The sequence below is a fragment of the Pyrus communis genome, chromosome 10 (genome assembly GCF_963583255.1).
Source record: "Pyrus communis chromosome 10, drPyrComm1.1, whole genome shotgun sequence".
In the NCBI taxonomy this organism is placed as follows: domain Eukaryota; kingdom Viridiplantae; phylum Streptophyta; class Magnoliopsida; order Rosales; family Rosaceae; genus Pyrus; species Pyrus communis.
This window is the reverse complement of record NC_084812.1, coordinates 24,233,675-24,253,966: the sequence shown is the minus strand read 5'-3', so window position 1 is coordinate 24,253,966 and position 20,292 is coordinate 24,233,675. Positions and strand designations below refer to the sequence as shown.

Sequence of the window (20,292 nt, the reverse complement as noted above, 5' to 3'; positions counted from 1 at the left end):
TGCTAGGACGTTTACTTGCCTAAAGATATGCTTCCCTTTGATACAAAGGAAAGAGAAAAGCTAACCATTGAATGTCCTCAATTATTGGTCTTAAATCTTCAAGAAACGTTTCATAAGTTCCATACCGCATCAATAACAAGTTTGGAATCTCCCTCCATGCAAATCTGAAGGAAGCCCTTTTGTTTAGCACACCTTGAAGCATCCCGCAAAGCCTCTCCATCCCAGCATTTATCGATTGTAACATCACACGCCCTTAGATCCCAGTTCAAGGTAGGTCTAGCACTCTCGGGGACAAGGGCGGATGAGTGGAATAGCGAATAGCCGTGTTTGATAACACATGAAGGTAAAGATTGGTGCATTAGTGGGTCACGGCAACTTTTTTGAGCAGTAGTGGTGGTCCTTCCCTTAAGACAACTTTTACCAAAAGTCTATAGATCCTCCGGTAAGAAAATACGACTATACGATATGGGTCAGGGCAAAAGAGTAGAGGAACACCTACGCAAACTTGGAAATGAGACTTTTAAGAAAAAATATGAAGTTATTGGAGCTAATCGAAAACTTAGCACAAAACCAAATGTAATGGTGTTTCAAGATTGATGCAACCAACCCTACTTAGTGAATACGGATTGATTGTTGTAGTGGTGGTCCTTCCAAGATAAGGGGGACGAATCAAGGGTTACTCTTTCTTAAAGAGATAGCGTCGGAACAAAGCAGGGAAAGAGTGACACAAGATATCTCACATTTTCCTATAAAAAAAATAAAAAAAAAATAAAAAAATAAAAAAACAAAAAGGTGTCTCGCATTCCCCGCATGAAGAGAGAGGAGGAAGCGATCAGATGCGCTCTCATATCAAGGCTTGGTTTTCATTTCGCTTTCCGATCAAAGCCATTTTATGCCTTTCTCTAGTAAAATTTCCATCCATCAAGAAGTCAGCTCCCTTATTTTGACATGAAAAAATAAAAGGACTAATTGGATTATTAGTTCCGGTAGTAATAAGAAAGTCGGAAACTAAACCCGTGATAAAAAAAAAAAAATTAGGTACAAAATTAAAAATTCTATCAATTCTCCTTTAATTGTTAACTCGTGAATCATACATGTGAGTCCAAAACATAACTCTCCGCTAATTGTCAGCACATAAGGTTCACGCACTAACAATTATCAGAGAGTTGACGGAACTTTTAATTTTGTACCTAAATTATAACGGGCTTCACCACAGGGCTTTAAATCCTAATTTGTTGACCACAAGGGCTATCTTTCGACTTCCCCATCACCACGGGACTAATAATCCAATTAAGACAAAATAAAAACAAGCCTACATAACGAAGCAGAATAAAATTAAAGTAATAATTCTCCAAGTTTCGACGATTCCACCTTCAGTCTGTTAACGTTTTGTTACCTTAATAACACAAGCATGCAACAAAAAACATAACCATGGAAATCTGAAAGACAGAAATGTCAAAAACAACCCTATAAAGTCTCACACCTTTGCATTATATTCTCATTCCGAAAGAGTATACAGGAACACTTGTACCATAACGATAAATACGGCGAGGCAGGATCCTCCCAGGAAAAGTCGAAACTGCCACGCCACACAGCACCCCACTGCCCAGTTGCTTAAAACAGAGAAACCAACCTGGATGCAGAGTTGAGAACTAAATGGTCGCAAAAAGTGGGGTGAACGCGAACTCTTTTCCAAAACACGAGTTCAATTTGTAACCACAACTTTACCGACAAAAAAATGATGATGTAAATCATCATTGTATTTCTTCTAACTAAAGAGTTTTTGAGTTCCTTTTCGCCAAACACCTTTGACAGGCAATCCTCCAGCCCATCTAATCCTTCATCACCGGCATCTGATTGAGAATCAGAATTTCTGCTATCTAAAAGTGCTGCAGCATCACCCAAGCGGACTCTTATCAAATTTGGAGGTTTTCTTCCGCTGCTTGCTCCCTCCACCACCATCCACTAAATTTGGCCTAGCAGCTGGCGTGGAATCCTTTTGGCCCCTTGGTTGCACTAGAGGTTGACTGCGAGAATTCAACTCCTCCTGGTGCCCATTCACTAACAGATTTGATTTTCCTTTGGCAGCACGGTACCCATCCTTTGTCAACACCTCCACCACTTCTTCCGTAGGCCTGTTGTTTGATTGAAGTTCCCGTACAGAGCTAATAATGCTATCTGCTAGCATGTTCTTAGAATTACTGTTTTCAGACTCTGAAATCTTCCCTTTACCTTTCTTAGAATTATTACCATCTTTCAATTTAGGACTGTCCTGAGACCATCCGTTGCGGGTACCAGTATTGTAGGCATCGATAAGCTCCTTCTGCTTCTGAGAATCAGGGCAGAGTCTAGCCAAATCAAGGACAAGATGAAGCAAGCCAAACTGCCGCACAAAATCTAAATATATTCCTGTGTCAACTAAACCCTGGCGATACTGTCCAGATATGTCTTTAAAAATAGTGTATTTTTCTTCGTCAAATTCAAGACCGGCACGAATCTTTTCCACTAAGGACTTGTTAGCAGTTTGAACATCCTCCACTTTCAATATAGGATGGGTAGTTGAAGGCAACTTACGCACTTGTACTGCAGAAACAGGCGGAAAATCAGAATTGGAGGGTTGAACAGATCCATTTTCGACCAAATTAGGAGCTGACGTAGAGTGGCTGATCCTACCAGATTTGGTGTTGCTTGAATCCCTTGAAGAACCTGATGATAACAATCCAGGTATTGTTGTCTGTTCAACATGAGCTGCAGAACTTGCATAACTAGATGGTCTCGATCCATTACCAAAGGCATTCTGTCTAGTCTCAACTTGAGCCTGAGTGGAACTGGCATAACTGGATGGTCTGGGTCCATTACCAGAGGCCATATTGCTCTTACCTGAAACACGAGATGAAACACTTGTCGCAGGTGAAGCCTGAGCTGAATTAGTAGGTTGTACTACAGGCCCCCGAGTTGCTGCTGGCCAAGCCTGTCCAGAACTATTAACAGCCACAGGCCCACGTGTTGCTGCTGGCCAAGCCTGACCAGAACCATTAACGGCCACAGGCCCACGTTTTGCTGCTGGCCAAGCCATTCCAGAGCTATTAACAGCTACCTTGTGGTTGTTTTGCCGGCGGAGATGCGCAGCCATTGTGTTGCTAGGCAGACTATCTGAGTCTTGTTTGGGGTCTGAACTGTTGCCAGCTGCCATTGAGAGGGGAGGAAAGGAAGATTCTTCCAAACGCCCATTCCTAGAAATAGGCCCCACGGCTTGACGGTACCTTGAAGATGTTTCAATATCTGTTGCACTTAATGATTCAAATGAATCAGCGATCGGATCAATATCGCCTGTATCCCCAATATCTGGAGGAACTTGCAGTCTGGAGGATGAAGGATCTTCGTATGTTCTATCAGCATGAGCAGTCTCCAAACTTGCTTGAACAGCCATAGAAAGTTGATTTTCAGAAGAATCGCGATGAAATGCCAGAACTCTTCCACCTCTTCCGCCTCTTCCACGTCGATGATCATGTTCACTACTTCGTTGATATCTGAAGCTGGTTGGTATCTGTTAAAGATATACGACGAAAGATAATTATATTGCATAAAAACTGAATTACAAATAATAAAAAAATGAGAGAAGAACCGAGCCTCGATGCAGAAGGGAAATTGCAGAGAAGAACAAAAAAATAGTATACTTACCTGCAGAGCAGCATTACGCTTGGAACGAGACATGCTCCCTCCATGTTCAAGTGTATTATGCCTCTGAAAAATAAATAAGAAAGGGAAGTAAAAAAATTAAATACTACAAGAGCAGGAACGCATAAATTTCTCACATTTTATAAGTCACCTTCATTTCTGCCTCAGATTGGAAGACAACAAACTTTTTGCTGAGGCAGGACTCATCTTCACATAGAAAATGACCTTGGCGGAAGTGCATCTATGACATACAATGAAAAAGCATTCAAAACACATATACGGCGGCAGGAAAAAAAATAATACAAAATAAATAACAACACTAATAACTTACCTCCAGGTCATCATAATTCTTATAATATTCATATTGTCCAGGATTCTGCCTGCATTGAACAGCAGAAATCTCATATTCGCTTGAACATTTTAAAAATTACAATCAAAACATAGCACTCTTCCAGTGAAAGACGGTCGAATACCTTTGGCATATATGACAAGTATAGTGATCAGTAGTCATGTGGGAGTACAGCTCATTATCCCCATAAAATGGGGTTCTGCAAAACTCACACATAGGATGTCCCATGAAGCCACCTCTTTCACTCTCACTTCCATCCACTTCAGAGTCACCTGTATTTATATGCCGCCTCAATTGAGCTCTAGTATATAGTTTTTGTTCACATATAAACACCTGCTTAACATGAAAGAAGCTAATTAGATAAATCAAATAAAAATGATAATACCTAAGAAGACAGAAAGAAGATAATAGAGCAAAAGAGCTGCTTGAAATGTAAATATATGATAAATATCAAGTCTCTTAGCAATCAGAGTAACAGCTTTTACCTTCCTCCCTTCCAAACATAAAGAGCACATCCACAACCTATGTTGGTGGAATAAATGATTCTTCAGATGATCAAGGTTCCGAATCTTCCCGCGACGCTTTGGGCCATCATTTGATTGCTCATCCATCTTGTCACATTCGCTGCATGAAAGCTTGCACATTGCCTTGATCATCTTGTAGTGGTCCACATCATCGAAAAATGCATGAGTATCTTCGTGGTACCAATATGGTCCCACGCGACCCTCCCTTACATCAGTCGGCAAGACTGAGAAGTCATTAATCATCCTTGTGTAATCTCCTAAAGCCTGAAAAGATCGTCAAGGCACACCGCATAAGGAAACCAGAAGCAGAGAAGAATCAAGAAAGTGCGTAAAAGTTAATGCATCCCACTTATAACAAATTACAAAGGAGCAGGCACTGAATAATGTATCTGTTAAATTATGTAAAGCTAGAATTTTTTCACAATAAACAGATACATCGACAATGAACAAAAATTTAAGAAAGTGTGTACGGGCAAATGCATGCCACTTAAACTTCTACGAAAAACTCATCGAATAAAACACAAATCATGCAGCCAAGAAGCTCATTACATTCAAGGGCAAGAGAACCCAATATGCACCACAATGATAAGTCAATAAATACCCAGAGAATTCAACCCGAACAAGCAAATCGAATGCGAAATAGCCCAGAAAAACATAATTTCACAAAAAAGGACAAATCTTTCCCGCTTCTGCGTGTATCAAAGTTCTCACAAAGAAAATTCACATATCAAAAACCCACAATTATAGTTTGAAGTTTCATCACAAAATCCTAAGCTAAAAAGTAAGAATCTTTAACCCAAGATCAGAGAACAATACAGCACCTTGGTGATAAAAATGACGTCGGACTCGGTCTTGCAGATGCAGCATCGGCGATCGTTGCAGATGAAGCGGAGACGAACGACGCAGGTGGAGCAGACTTCGCGATGTCCACAGGCACCGTAGGCAACCCATTCCAGAGTATCGGCACACACCGCACAGCTGTCGTCCATGGCTATCGTTCAAGCTTTGTGCGTGCCTCTGGGATTGGAGAGCGGAAACCCTAATTCGGAGGTTGATTGAAGGTGGAGGAGGGTTAGGGGATCTGGGGTTTTAATACAATTGATTGGAATTAAATTCTGGAAATGTTGTGAAATTGGGGAAGGAAAGCAAAAATTGAGTCGGTTGAGGATGAATCTGCAAAGGTTTTTGTTGAAGCCGGATATTATACAACTCCGAAAGAAGATGGAAGTCCTTCCTCCTCAAGGAAAAAAAGAGAGGGGCAAATCCGTAAGGAAAAAGAATTTATCTTTAATTTTTTACTTTCCCACTTTTATTAGCACATAAATTCGTAAATGTGGATGCAAGTTTTTGTTGGGGCAATTCAAAAAAGCTTAATGCTTTGCAAACTAAATTTGTATATAAAATTTATAAATTAAATAATATGTCAATGTTTATCAAATTTTAATTAATTATTCAATCATGAATTTTTGTGTCATTTAGTTTATAAAAATTTTATCTACAAATTTTATCTTTCTAATATTACCCTTCAAGAAAACTTGCAAAATAAAAAAAATTGAAAGATCAATTGAAAACATCGATGTGTTGTTTGCCAATGGGAACCGATGTTGAGAGAACTTGTGATTAGCAATAGTGGTGGAATTATAATTTTAGCTTAGAAGACCCAAAAGTTTCAATCTAAAACATTAGAGCAACCAATTACCATAGTTTGGGTCTGGTATGCAATCATGCTCATCATCATCTTCCGTAAAACCTAAACTCCAAATCTCTTTGACTTTCTTTCTTTCTTTTTCCATTGATTCCCTTACAAGAATCCTCTTCAAAGCTCACAAGCAACAGATCTTGAACTCAATAGGAATCACCAACCTCAAATCATGTCTGACGCATAAAATTTAAGTAAAAATGTCGATTTGGATCCTGAACCTACAAAAATCAAAAAATTATAAGCATAACATTAAACTTTTCTGTACAAAAAAATGTCAAGACCATCTTAGTCCTTTCGTGGCTCCACCTTTGATTACCAATTTTTGGTATAACTTGTTTACCTATATGGAAGAAGTTCATAAGTTGTGTGCTAAACTACAGCAAGGCAGACCGACAGGTGAGCATTCCACTAACCGATGGAGAAGTATTCCCTTGGGCTCTACGGGTTTTGTGAGAGTCCAAGTAAATCTTTACGATCCAGAAAGAGCTTGATCAAATAAGATCTAGTAGAATCTTTAAAGATAACAAGTACGACCAATTAGAATTGCAAAGGAAAGGAGTTGAAGTTTCCTTTTCTTTTTTGGGTCGGAAGAAAACTTAGCTTTATATTTACTAGATTGTCAAGTAAATAGAAATTGTATATCATAACCATTCATTTTTCGTGCTTTTGAATAATTGGGACCGTTTATTAAAGTAAAAGTGTGCCACTTTTTAACTAAAGAAAAATGAAAGAAAAAGAAAGTTTCTTGAACCTTGCACATCTTGAAAACCCAGGCCTCGTATGCAAGATTTAATTCAAAGATGATCAACTTTTGCAAAAGACCGTGGTTTTGTTTTTTTTTAAGAAACGATATTATTTACCCCAAGAGAGAGGAGGTGGGCTTAGCCTCATAATAAGCTAGTAATAATGTGGTTCAAATTCGTCTTTGGCGAGAATCGAACCTAAGACCTCTCACTTACAAATAACGAAAATACTACTACATCGTAGTACTAAGTGGCAAAACACCATGCATTTCGATATGAGTTTTCTTCCAAATCCTCAAATATCCCAAATTTTCTTGACAACAAAAAGAAAAAGAAAAAAAAATCCCAAAATTGGGGAAGTAGTAGCCCATACTTAAATGCTCGAACTGGTTTCTGGATTTCATTGTTCTTTAAATGACAAGTATTTTTCGTTTCTCTCAACTTGAGAAGGAGAATTTGAGATGCAACTTCAATTAACTTAATTCTAAGTCAACGAAAATATTAATATAATCAAATTCTCTTGATTAATGATGATTAACAAGGGAAGGTTCCTGCCAGTGCAGAAGCAGGACAATACGTGTATGTAACACTCTGTATATGTGTATATAACACTCCGTATATGTGTTTCCTTGCCTATAACGTACGAACATTAGCTATTCAAATTGCAGTTTTAATACCTCATCATTCTGACTAGTTTTCCGAACGAGCTTTAAATCTTATCATATAAAATTTGAACTTGGTCTTTTGTAAGATTTGTGCTTCTTCTCTTTCGCATATTTCTCGACAATAGATTAGAGCCGCCTCTAGAACTCCCTATTTTCATGTTGGATTTTGGTTCATGCATTCGTTTCAATACTTTGTCTTCCTGATTTATATGTGTGTAGCAAAAATCTACCGTCTTTAGTCTTAACGAATTTGTACCTACAAAATAATCAACAACTTTGATAAAAGACCAAAGCCTCACACGCCCACGATGTGAATGGTTTGCCAAATAGATCTTTGATGCTTAAGTCAGCAACTCTGAAAAAAGTGAAGGGTTTAGGGCTTGTGTGCTTAACAAAAGTTTATATGCGGATACGAATGCTAGACTGTGATGTTGTATGCTGAGTTACACTAGGCTTGTTGAGTGTACGTTACTTGAGAATTCCAGCATGCATGTGAATTCTGGGTACTAAACTGAAATTAACTGTAAAAGGAAAACGATGCTGAGGATCGAGGAAGTACCAGTTTGAGAGACGAGGATTGAGGAAGTACTAAACTGAAAGTAACCGTAAAAGGAAAACTCTTTATGTGCTTCATGTGTACAATTAGCTCTAGAGTTGTTGAGAGTATGCGACGTTAGAGAGGAAAATCTTCCATAAAGTGATACATGCTCACATTCTTACAGTGTTGAACCTCATTGAAATCCTATTGATGCCAAAAATTGCTTCAGCGGTCAAGATGGGAGATGGATAGATCACATTCACACATAGAGACACAAGATGTACTTAGTTCACCAAGATCAGCTACGTCCACGGGATTAGAGAGTGCATACAAACAATCCAACGTAGTTTGATTCTCTCATCCCTTCGTTTCCTTTTAAGTCCTCAAGGTAGTAGAAAAATTGCTCCCTTAGTAAGCAAGGTTAATGTAGGACATACAAGTTCTTTTAATATGGGGGTGACTAAAAGCAGGTGGATCAAGAAGTTTAGTCCACATCATATGCAGGCTGACTAACCAGACGCTTAATCATCTTCACCTTCAGTCTCAGCTAAAAATATTGAAAATATAAATGTTTACTTAAGGGTTGTTTGATAACTATTTCGTTAACTTAAATCTTGTTTGGTAACTACTTATCAAAAACTGAAAATTACCGGTTTTCAAACAAAATAGAAACTAAAGATCAAAAACCAAAAACTGAAAATTAAAAACGAAATAGTTACCAAGTGGTTCCTTAGCCGCTTCCATTTGAACTGGCATGTTCTACATGCAAGGAACTTCTGTAGATTTGCATATAACCTGTACAAACTGATGTTACATCTACTAGCTCTTAAGACAAAGGAGAGGAAACGACACAATATTAAAGAAAGAGTAAATGATAAATAAAAATAAATAAATAAATAAAGAGTCAAAAAAGGAATAAATGGAGGGCATGAGTCATGACTGATAGGGTAGTAAACTAGGACTTTATCATTGCAAATTTTGTGTTAACTAGGTCGTCGTATAAATAACCAACTTGCTCTGCATCTAGTGGACTTTGTCGTTGCAATCTTTGTGTTAACAACTGGTCGACTCAATAACCAACTCGCTCTAGGTTTAATGGTGCTTCTTTTCTCAAACTAGTGCATGGCAGACCAACGGGTGACAATCCACTAACCGGTGGAGAAGTATACCTTCGGGTTCTACAGGTTTTGAGTGAGAGAGTAGAATTCTCTTCCCTTCTATTCCCATCCAAGTAAATCTTTATGATCGCGAAAGAGATTGATCAGATAAGATCCATCAGAATCTTTAAGGATAACGAGTACGACCATTTAGAATTGCAAAGCAAAGGAGTCGAAGTTTCTTTTTCTTTTTTGGATCGGAAGAAAACTTTGTTGATAAAAGTGGGGCAAGTCTTCAATAATTCGGACTATTAGTCAGTTCAGCTTTATATTTATTTTTGTCAAGTAAACAAAAATAGTGTTTCATAACCATTCATTTTCCGTACTTTTGAGTAGTCCGGACTATTTATTAAAGAAAAAGTGTGTGACTTTTTTTTTTTGGGAGAACAACTGTGCGACTTTTTAACCAAAGAAAAATGAAAGAAAAAGAAAGTCCCTTGAACCATACACATCTTGAAAACCCATGCCTCATATGCAAGATTCAATTCAAAGATGATCAACTTGTGCAAAAGACCATGCTTTCAATATGAGTTCTCTTCCAAATTCTCAAATATCCCAAATTTTCTTGACCACAAAAAGAAAAAAAACCCAAAATTAGGTAAGTAGTAGCACATATTTAAATGCTCAATGTAACAACCCGTCCCGATTATTTAGCGGAATTTACGGAACGAAAGGGTAATGTTGTAATTGGATTTTGGTTATGGGATATTAATTTAAAATATTGTTTTTAGGTCTTAATAGGTGTGCCCAAGAGGGGCCCACCTTTGGTTTGTGTTCCCCCAGCCTAATTGCTCTCTCTCTCTCTCTCACCTCTCCTGTGAACCTCTCTCTTCTCTCCTCACCTTTTATGTTTTCCCTTCCCGAGCTAGACACATCTCCCTCAACTCACTCACCCTCTTCCTTCAATTGATTCGAAATCATCAAGCTTAAAGAGGCCATTTACACTTGATCCTCACTCATCTCGTTCCTGTCAACATTACAACCTTGATGCATGGAGGAACATTGACAACTTAACTCGCAATCCAACGAATCTGAGGTGAGTCGATATGTTTGGGGTTGTATCCTTGTTCTAGTGAGTCTTTCGAGTTGTTTGGGATTTTTTTGGAGTTGAAATCAAGGGTTTTAACCCTGTGCATGCGTGTTCTTCGTTCCCCAGATTCCGGCGAGAAACTTGGTGACCTTCGTGTGGTTTTCCAACCAACTCCGGCCGTTTCACGGCCTCCAATAGGTATATTTCGAATCTTGGTATTCTTTGCTTTATTATGGTTTTGAAATGGAGACTTTTGGTGGATTTTTTACCCCTAATCGAGCCGGGGAAATTTCTCAGCGAAAAACCCCTAGTTTCTGGTTTTCCCATCCGTTGGGTCCGGCGACCCATGAGTGGAGTTGGGCCGGCCCAACCCTTTTAGCCTAAACCCCAAACCCTTTGTCACTTAGGCCTTTGGGCCATTTAGAACTCAGCCTTTAGGCCCATTAAGCCCAAGACCCAAAACCTTTTAAAACCTTTTAAAACCCAGGCCTTCGGGCCGAGCTCTTAGCCCAAAAACCTTAAACCCATTTCCCCTGGGCTTGGTTACAAGCCCAATGCACTAAACCCAAACCTTTTGGACCCAAGCCCAAAGCTCAGGCTTAACCCGAATCCAACCCAAGCCTAAACCCGGTTGACCTGACCCGACCCGACCCAGTTGACTTGACCCAGACTAACCGTTGACTTTGATCGGTCAACGATCAACGTTGACTTTTTGTTGACTTTTTTCGAATTTTGCCCGGTCAACGGTTAACGGTTACGTTTTATGAAACGTTTTATAAGTAAATTAGATTTACACTTTATGATGATCATGCTTACTGAGAATATTTTGGAATACCATATTTTATCGAACTTATGTTCTTTGTAGTATATATGATGGATGACTATATACTGCTTATGAACATGTTTTTACACTTCTTTATAGTATGTATGATGGATGACTATATGCTATGAAGATGTCTTTGGGATATATGTACCAACGTTTGGAAAGACTATGTTCAATGTTTTGTGCATATCTAGTGGTCACTATTTTGCCTACAGGCGAGATATATATTTGTTGGCTTCAGGCTGAGAGAAATAATCTCTGGCTTCAGGCCGAGAGACATAGTTGTTGGCTTCGGGCCGGGAGAAATAATATCTGGCTTTGGGCCAAGAGACATAGTTGTTGGCTGCGAGCCGGGAGATATAATTATTGAACACCACAGGTGACTGTGATTAGGATACCACTAGTTAGCACACTATATACGAGATATGTTTTATGAAGGTTTCATGGCATTCTAGGGTTTCGGAAAACCTATCACATATTATGTTATTAGTTTTCATAAAACTTTGGAGGTTAGTATGTTGATAACTATTTCAATATTATATATATATATATATATATATATATATATCAACTTGGTCAACTCATGTTTGTTTTGTGCCCCCCTCAGGTCTTAGAATTGAGGCATACAATCTCAACGTCAAGGCACTTCCGCATAGGCATCTTCAAGTCTTCTCGGTGTAGGACCTACTCCTTTATTCATTCACTTTTATATTATTCTTTTTTAGTGTTCTAGTTAGTTGTATGATCTGAACATGTTCCTCATTTGCATATTAATTATATTTAAATTTATAAGACTTTTTTTTTATTCATTATTCTCATGTATGTTAGTATGGCTTTGTCACCTTCGAATGTCGGCCAGCACATGCCTAAAATAACTAGAGCCATGATGCAGAATATCAATTAGAAGCTTACACAAAAATTAAATTAATTGACTAACAAAATTAGAGCCATTCCCCTAATTTTAACCAACATCCAAATATCCAAATTTGCACAGAAGACTCATTTCCAAATTCGAATTTATAGTTCTAGAAATGAGACTATATTACAGAAAATAACAATGAACTTGTGAAGCAGAGCAGAAGTGGGATTTACCTGGATGCTGATGTAGAGGGTTTGGAGGGTGGCTTCCTGGTAGTGGCATGTGCGACCTTGTGAGGGTTAAAGATGGTATGTTGCTTGCTAGTTTGGAGTTGGCTTGTTGACCCATTATTCAGAGGTGCATGAGTACTTTGTTACTGTGTGAATTATCTTCACCTGCAGTGACACGCCCGATCCCGACATTCCCCGAATACCAGGATAGATACGTGTTGGATGACACCCGAAGGGTGACGAAAGCCATTTATTAAGTGCAAATGCTGAAAGCAAGGTATATATAAGACTTATAAATATAAAAGAATAATGAATAAGCATTTAAGGAACGTGTTCAGAGCACACATCTAATCTAGAACACTAAAAAATTGAATGAATAAAAGGATGCGTCTTACACCGAGAGGACTCGAAGATGCCGATGCGGAAGTGCCTTGAACTAAAGGAACAAATTAGGGGGAAAAAGTTTTCATTTGTGTTGGATGACCTTTGGAATGAGAAATATCTTGACTGGGAGTGCTTCCGAATTCCTTTCACTTCAGGGGCAAGGGGAAGTAAGGTCATTGTAACATCACGAAGCACAAATGTAGCATCTATCAAGCAAAATGTTCCTATTCACAAATTGAAACCCTTGTTCAATGAAGATTGTTGGTTTCTACTTGCACAACATGCATTTGGAAATCAAACCCATGGTTCACGTCCAAAGTTGGAAGAAATTGGCAAGAAAATTGCGGTCAAGTGCAATGGTTTGCCTCTAGCTGCAAAAACACTTGGGGGTTTGTTACGTTGCAAGATAGATGCTGAGGAATGAATAGCGTCTTAAATAGCAATATTTGGGAGCTACCTTATGAGAGAAGTAATATCCTTCCAGCTCTAGGGTTGAGTTACCATTATCTCCCAGCTCAATTAAAATGATGCTTTGTTTATTGTTCAATTTTTCTTAAGGGATATAGATTCAAAAGGGAAGAAGTGGTTTTGCTTTGGGTTGCAGAAGGTTTGATTGTACAAGTTGAGAATATGAAAGTGGAAGAGGTGGCTGAAAAATATTTTGATGAACTGTTATCTCGATCATTGTTTCAATAGTCCCGGAAAATGAGTTTTAAAATGCATGATCTCATTAGTGGCTTGGCTACGTTCATGGCCAGGGGCTTTGCTATAGCTTGGAAGGCAAGGAATCACATGAAGTTCCTAAAATAGTCCGTCACTTTTCATATGTCAAAGAAGAGTTTGATTCTGCATCAAGATTTGAGCCATTGTATGGTATGAAGTGTTTGCAAGATTTGTGAGTAACAGGATTCTGCAAGATTTGTTACCTACTCTAACATGTTTGTGGGTGTTATCATTATCAAAATACAAAAATATCACTGAAGTACCTGATTCTATTGACCACCTCATACACTTGCGCTGTATGGATGTCTCCTATACCTCAATAGCAAGGTTACCTGATATAGTCTGCACTCTCTACAATTTGCAGACATTATTGTTATCAAATTGTTCCTCTCTTACAAAATTGCCTGCTGGAATCCCAAAATTGATTAATCTGCACCATCTTAATTTTAAAGGAACAAATATTGGAGAGATGCCATCGGAAATGGGTCGACTAAAAGGTTTGAGGACATTGACTACTTTTATTGTGGGAAAATCTACTGGTTCATGCATTAAACAGTTGAGGGAGCTTTCACATCTTCGAGGGAAACTTTCTATTTTGAAGCTGCGGAATGTACTAGACCTTGAGGATGCTGTGCGGGCCAATTTGAAGAATAAGAAGGATCTCAAGGAGTTAGAGCTGGCATGGGGTGATGAAGACACCAATGATTCCGAAAAGGAGAGACATGTACTTGACAAGCTCCAGCCTTCTGTGAATTTGGAGAAACTAGCCATCGGCTTTTATGGTGGAATCAGCTTTCCGAATTGGTTGGGAAACTCTTATTCCTTATCTAACATTCAATTCATGCGTCTCAGTGATTGTAGTCATTGTTTATCCTTGCCAAGTTTTGGGCAGCTACCCACTCTTAAAGTACTCTACATCTAAAGGATGAAATCCGTTATGACAGTTGGCTTTGAGTTCTATGGTGGAAATGGAACTTCTGTAATAAAGCCATTTCAATCTTTGGAGAAGCTAGCGTTTAAGGAGATGCCAGAGTGGGAGGAATGAAGGAAAAATTTTGTCCTAGCTAAGAACATGCATGAACATTTGAATACATAGGCATACTAATAACACTTTAAAGTAGGCATGCATTCAAAAACAATTCATAAAACCCATGACTTTCAAAGCCTAGTATATGGTGAACCATAAGACTCTTTAACAATATTAAAGAGAATAAGAATTTAGAGATTCTTTACCCTTGAAGCTCATCCTTGATTGCACAAGGGATTCACCCAAGTGGAGGGCCTTCAAGTCACCTCCTTGCTCCTTGGATCTTCCTTGTGATTTCCTCCCTTTTAGTGCTCCTTTTTCTTCTTTGAGGATTTGAGGATTTGTTCTCCAAAACACCAAAAGTTTGGTGTCTCTAAGTCTCCACACCAAAGATGTTGTGTGAAGATGAAATGGATGACTTAGGGAAGAAAGATTGCTAGATGTTCTTCCCCTAAGGTGGCCGGCCTCTATGTAGAAAATGAGAGAATAGGTTTCACCCAAATTCCATTAGAAAAACCCTTAGGATGAAATGGTTATAAAGATGTCTTTATACCACCTCACAATGGAGTGGCAAACTTGCAATTAAGCCAAGTTCACTACCCTCCACCCTTATGGCCGGCCATATGTTGTTATTGGGCTTAATTGCCCATTTTGTTTTAGTTGTCATACAACTTAAACATAATGGGCCTTGTGGACCAAAACGTTTTTGCGCCCCGAAGCCCAAAACTAACTTAAACGCCTAATACGAACGTTTCATATAATTAATTAACTATTTAATTAATCTTGACCATTCTTCAATTAAATCATTTAATTGCTTATCCATTTCATATAATTTCTTCACTTATATCCTTACTCGGTGTACGATCCATTAGGTTCCAATTAGCGAGGTAGTGGGCGATGTTACTCTTAACGATCGATTGTGAATTGAAACCACATTTCAATTCTCCCTTAAAATTAGTGTTTGCTAATCTTTAGGGCTTCCACAAACCATGGGTGACGCCTAGCAGCATGTCATGGTTACCCAAGCTAAGTAGAAGTGGTTGGAGAACCTATACAGTTACAACTACAATGCAATACGGTCCTTCTCTAATACAATACTCTTAATCACATTGTTTAAGTGATAGTTTGTTTCATGTCTACTATCCAATGTGATACTTCTCTATATGATTCAATTGAATAAGATTTGGAACATCTTCCTTAGTCATATTCATATGCTTTGGCCAAAGACTCTCGAATCATATCTTAGAGTATTCTCCTTCCATCATGGAAGGTTAGAGATCCCTTGTTGTACATTCATATGCCTACATGACTAGATAGCTTGACCCCAACAATGCCGTGGACACTCCAATGGAATGCCGTTGACATAATCAAAGATCAAGGACCTAACCATTAGACATCAATGATGCCTCAGGTCAAAGGACTACTTTGCATATTGCAACTATTGAGTTCTCACATGACATGTATGTTCGAACTCTCGTTTGATCGTTGTTCAGTGTACTCGATTACTCTTTCGAGCACCTATGTGTTTGCCTTAGTGTCCAACACCAAATGACTTGAGACTAGTTCATACTCACGCTTGAGTCGACATAACACATACTAACCTTAGCGGATTGTCAATGCCCAATTGGCAATCCTATGGCTAGGAACGTTTTAGGAATGAACATAAGAGAAAGGTCTCGTTAATTTAACTAACTTAAATCACTTGTCTCTTAGATCAAATACATTCCTTGGATTCCCTTATTGCTTAAACACAAGATACTATAAATAGTGATTAACAATAAGCTTTGCCCTCTATTAAACATATAAAAGTTTAACACAATAAGTATTCCAAAAAGCTATTACATCAAATGAGTGGCTTTGTGGGCATACTTCCAACAAGGAATGGCAACAAAGTTCAAGTGGAGGCCAACGACCAGACTTTCCTCGTCTCCAGGAGTTGATTTTAGACAACTGTCCGAAGCTAAAATGCTTGCGTTATCATCTTCCTTGCTTGAAAAAACTTTCCGCGTCTACTTTCACAATCGATTGCTTAAAGCAATTGAGGATAAATGAATGCCCAGGTGTGTTAACTTTACTAGACACAAAATCCCTGTCCTTGCTTCAATATCTTAATATTCAAACTGTAGTTGGTGTAAAGTGCTTGCCCAAGAAAATGGTGCACAGCCGAACTTTCCTTCACCATTTGGGTCTCTATAACTGTCCATCCCTGGAGTTGTTCCCTAAAGATAGTCTACCAACTACATTGACAACTCTTATTGTAGCAAATTGTAAGAGATTAGAATTCCTACCACATGAGATGATGTCCCAATTGACATCTCTTGATTATTTGCGGATAGAGAATAGTTGTGAATCGCTGAAGTCCTTCCCATTGGGCATTCTTCCAAATCTTTCTCATCTTGTAATCCACACCTGTGAGAATCTGGAATCTCATTCCATTGAAGGAGTAGATGAAAATCTCAGCCATCTCAACAAATTGCAGATCCGGAACTGTCAAAATTTGCTCTCTTTTCCCCGCAGTGGATTTCCTACTCCCAACTTGACTGACTTGAGAGTCTTGCAATGCAATAATTTGGAGTCAATGCCTAAAAAAATTCACACACTGATTGCCCTTCGCCAATTGGAGATATCCTATCTTCCGAATCTTGTGTCATTTGCACGAGAAGGTTTGCCTCCCAACCTACAAGAATTTGAGGTCAACAATTGCGAAGAACTAAGGCATGTGGATGTGGTGAATGATTGGGGTCTGCAAGGACTGGTCTCCATTCAACAATTTCATATTGGTGGCAGGGGAAGTGACGCTATTTTGGAGACCTTGCTCAAGGAAAAGCTGCTCCCTACAGCTCTTCACAGTCTCCACATCTTTGGACTACCAAGTCTGGAAGTTGTTAATGGGAGGGGACTTCAACACCTTACTTCTCTTCGACGGCTAAAAATAAATCAGTCTCCAAGTCTTGAGTTCCTGCCAGAAGAGGGTTTTCCAGCATCACTTTCTTGTCTGAGGATTCACAGGTGTTCTTCCCTCACAAAAAGGTGTCAGAATAAGACCGGAGAAGATTGGACCATAGCTCACATTCCTTTAATAAAGATAGATGACGAAGTGCATATCATATGATCTCTACTTCAAAGTTTTAGCTTTTATTTCACTCTCGAATCCACATCAGGTACGTACATGCCACGACTATAGTTTCGTTAAATTGCTTGCTCTTGAACTTAAATCAAGTATTACTTCATTCCTTCTTATTTGCCGGGGTTTTGCAAAAGCTGTCATGGCATCTATCTTCTGATATTTCTCTTTAAGCCTGTTGTAATTTTAACACTAGAAATCAAATAATATCCGGGCTTTAGTCTCGGGAGGTTTCTTTAATTGTTCCTTTTCGGCCTAACTTTGTGCAGTCCAAACTTGTTAATTCGTTTAAATTATTGTAAAAACATGCAGCAATTAGGTACGTAGAAGATATTCAAATCTGTTGGCTTGTGTTCCAAGATAATATGTAGAGTCTAATCCCTTCATCTTCGCATGCAGCAACATCATGTAGGGTAGAGATGTGGAAAAGAAAACACTTCCAGTTGACATTTACAGTGAATAACTTTGAAGAGAAACATGCTCTTTGCAGTTCGATGTGAAATCCAAGTGTAAGGAAACGCATCAAGGTCTTTGCCTCTAGCTTCAGAAGGACTATGAATGCATTAAGCAATTGGGAGACAGTAACCCCGTTGAAGATTCAAAAATTCGAGAAACTGACACGGAAACTGCACTACGTAAGTGCAATGGTTTCGCTTTAATTTCACGAGCACTAGGGGGTCTCTTACGGGGCACAATTTCTGGCTTTGAGGAATGGCATCACATATTAAATAGCAATACTTTGGAGCTACCCTCAATTGCTCGCATACTCCCGATTTGTTTACTACAACAATTAAGGCAGAAGGGCAGAGAATCACATTAAGTACGCCACTCTGCTAGGACAGAGTCACAGAGGTAATCTAACTTCATTTGTTAACCAATATTTTGTTTTGCTGCATATACTGTACTTTTCGTTCTTCCAATTTGAACTGTGTTCCATTTCTTTCGCTACAGTTTCTACTTAGCAATCATATCATACCTATATAGCTGATTAACGATCATAATTTTGTCCGAAATCCCATCTCCGTCAAATTTATTGATGAAAATACCAGGTAGGCATTGATCTGTTGAAATATTCCACATCGGCTGTATGTCTGAAAAAATAAGAGTTTAATATCCTAACCCCCCAACTAGTACCGAGGCTTTTTGTAATAAAATCTCATATCTGACGAATTGTGCAGGTGGTAATTACCAAGTTAAGGACAATATAGGTGTTGTTGGAAGTGGGTTTTTGGACAGTATAACTACATGTTAGTGATTTTGCTTAGGGACTTTAGAATTTTCTTCAAGTTTGTAACTTTGGGTGGCGATGTTTCTGTCTAACCATGCACAGAAAATGTGATTTTGGACGCAATTGCAATCACTAGTCAATTGCATGGTATGACTGAGAAAACCGGAAGCTGGAGAGATCAAAATGGACTGAGTTTTAATTTGATTGACAAAAATACAATTTCGCCTTTTCGTTTGCACAGTTCTTTCTAGATATCTCAAGTTTTAGATGAACTCATCACTAATTTCTCGTGCAGGCATACTCAGCAGAGTGGATCTTTCTAGTCAGTAGCCCTTGCATGGAGATTTTATCAGCTGCTTGTGATCAGGTTTCGTCACCGAATAGGCCTCGGTTTACGTTGTTCGGTGTGCTCTCGGCTGTCGCAGCTCTCTACTCACTTGCATATGGGAGCTGATTTATAAGGAGGAGGTTTCTCTCTCTTCTAATATCTCTCTCCTTCTCTCCCCTCCTACTTAAATGGTTACGGTTAATCCACGTCAACATTTTATATTAATTTTTTTATAAAGATAATAAAACAAAAAACAAAGTGTGAGGAGAGAGGAGGGAAGAGGATAAGAATAGGAGGGAAGCGAATTCTACTCCCTACTTAACCAGGTCTAATTGCTTTTCCCATGCATGATAAACGTGTGGGGTCCACTGAAAGTCACCTAACCCAGTCTCCCCCAGTGGATTTGGATCCTCGCTGGATCCCCTCCTTGGGATCCTAGGGATCAACGAATACTGACAATTGATTAAAAATAATGCGGTTTCAATTATATACTTTTTATATTTTTTAAAGTAAAGCACATCGTTTTGAGTGAAAAGTTATAAAAAGAAAAAAATTGTGACCGCATAATTTTTTATTAACAATCCCTGTTTATTGATTCCTAAGATCCCCAAGGAGGGGATCCAAATCCTCCCCTATTACACCAACTGGCTGACTACTAAAATAACACTATGATTAACGCGTGAGGTCCACTTACTTATTGACCAAAATATATCAAGTCGTCTTTTTTCAAAATGATATGTTAATTGTGAAATCCTATTCTCGTATTTCACTGTTATAATCTACGTATTTGTATTATTGAGATTTTATATTATTTTTCGAGAATTTATATTAGTTTATATGAAATTAGATTTCAATTAAACTAGGTACGAAGGGTGAAGTTTGGAAAATTGTTATTTACTTGTTGACCTTTTGAGGTCACAAGTAACGTTTTCGAATAGGTCTCGAAGCCACGAGCACATAAGCAAAAACCGTTTGTGAGTCAGAGTTATGACAATATAATTACGGACATTTGAAGTTTATATAATAAATCTTAAAAGTCCTTATAAATTTTAAAAGTCGTTATTCTTGCTGACCTCAACACTTCTTTGAAGATAAAGAAAGAGAGGGAGAGAGTGGAATGGCATGAGCTTTGATTGGAAGGGCTTTTCTCTTTGCTTCAATTCAGAGACTCTACGAGAAC

At 38.5% G+C, this 20,292-nt stretch overlaps 1 protein-coding gene and 1 pseudogene across 1 annotated transcript; one reads left to right on the top strand and one right to left on the bottom strand.

Moving 5' to 3' along the window:
* Positions 1-1,317: 1,317 nt before the first annotated feature.
* Positions 1,318-5,748, bottom strand: LOC137747050 (uncharacterized). The gene is given in 9 exon segments (XM_068487053.1): positions 1,318-1,818; positions 1,821-1,914; positions 1,916-3,547; positions 3,682-3,744; positions 3,830-3,919; positions 4,010-4,058; positions 4,152-4,360; positions 4,513-4,815; positions 5,373-5,748. Coding segments are annotated over 9 exon segments (2,658 nt in total). The 5' UTR covers positions 5,541-5,748; the 3' UTR covers positions 1,318-1,768.
* A 6,962-nt stretch (positions 5,749-12,710) lies between these two features.
* Positions 12,711-17,544, top strand: LOC137748034 (putative disease resistance protein At3g14460; annotated as a pseudogene).
* Positions 17,545-20,292: the final 2,748 nt, after the last annotated feature.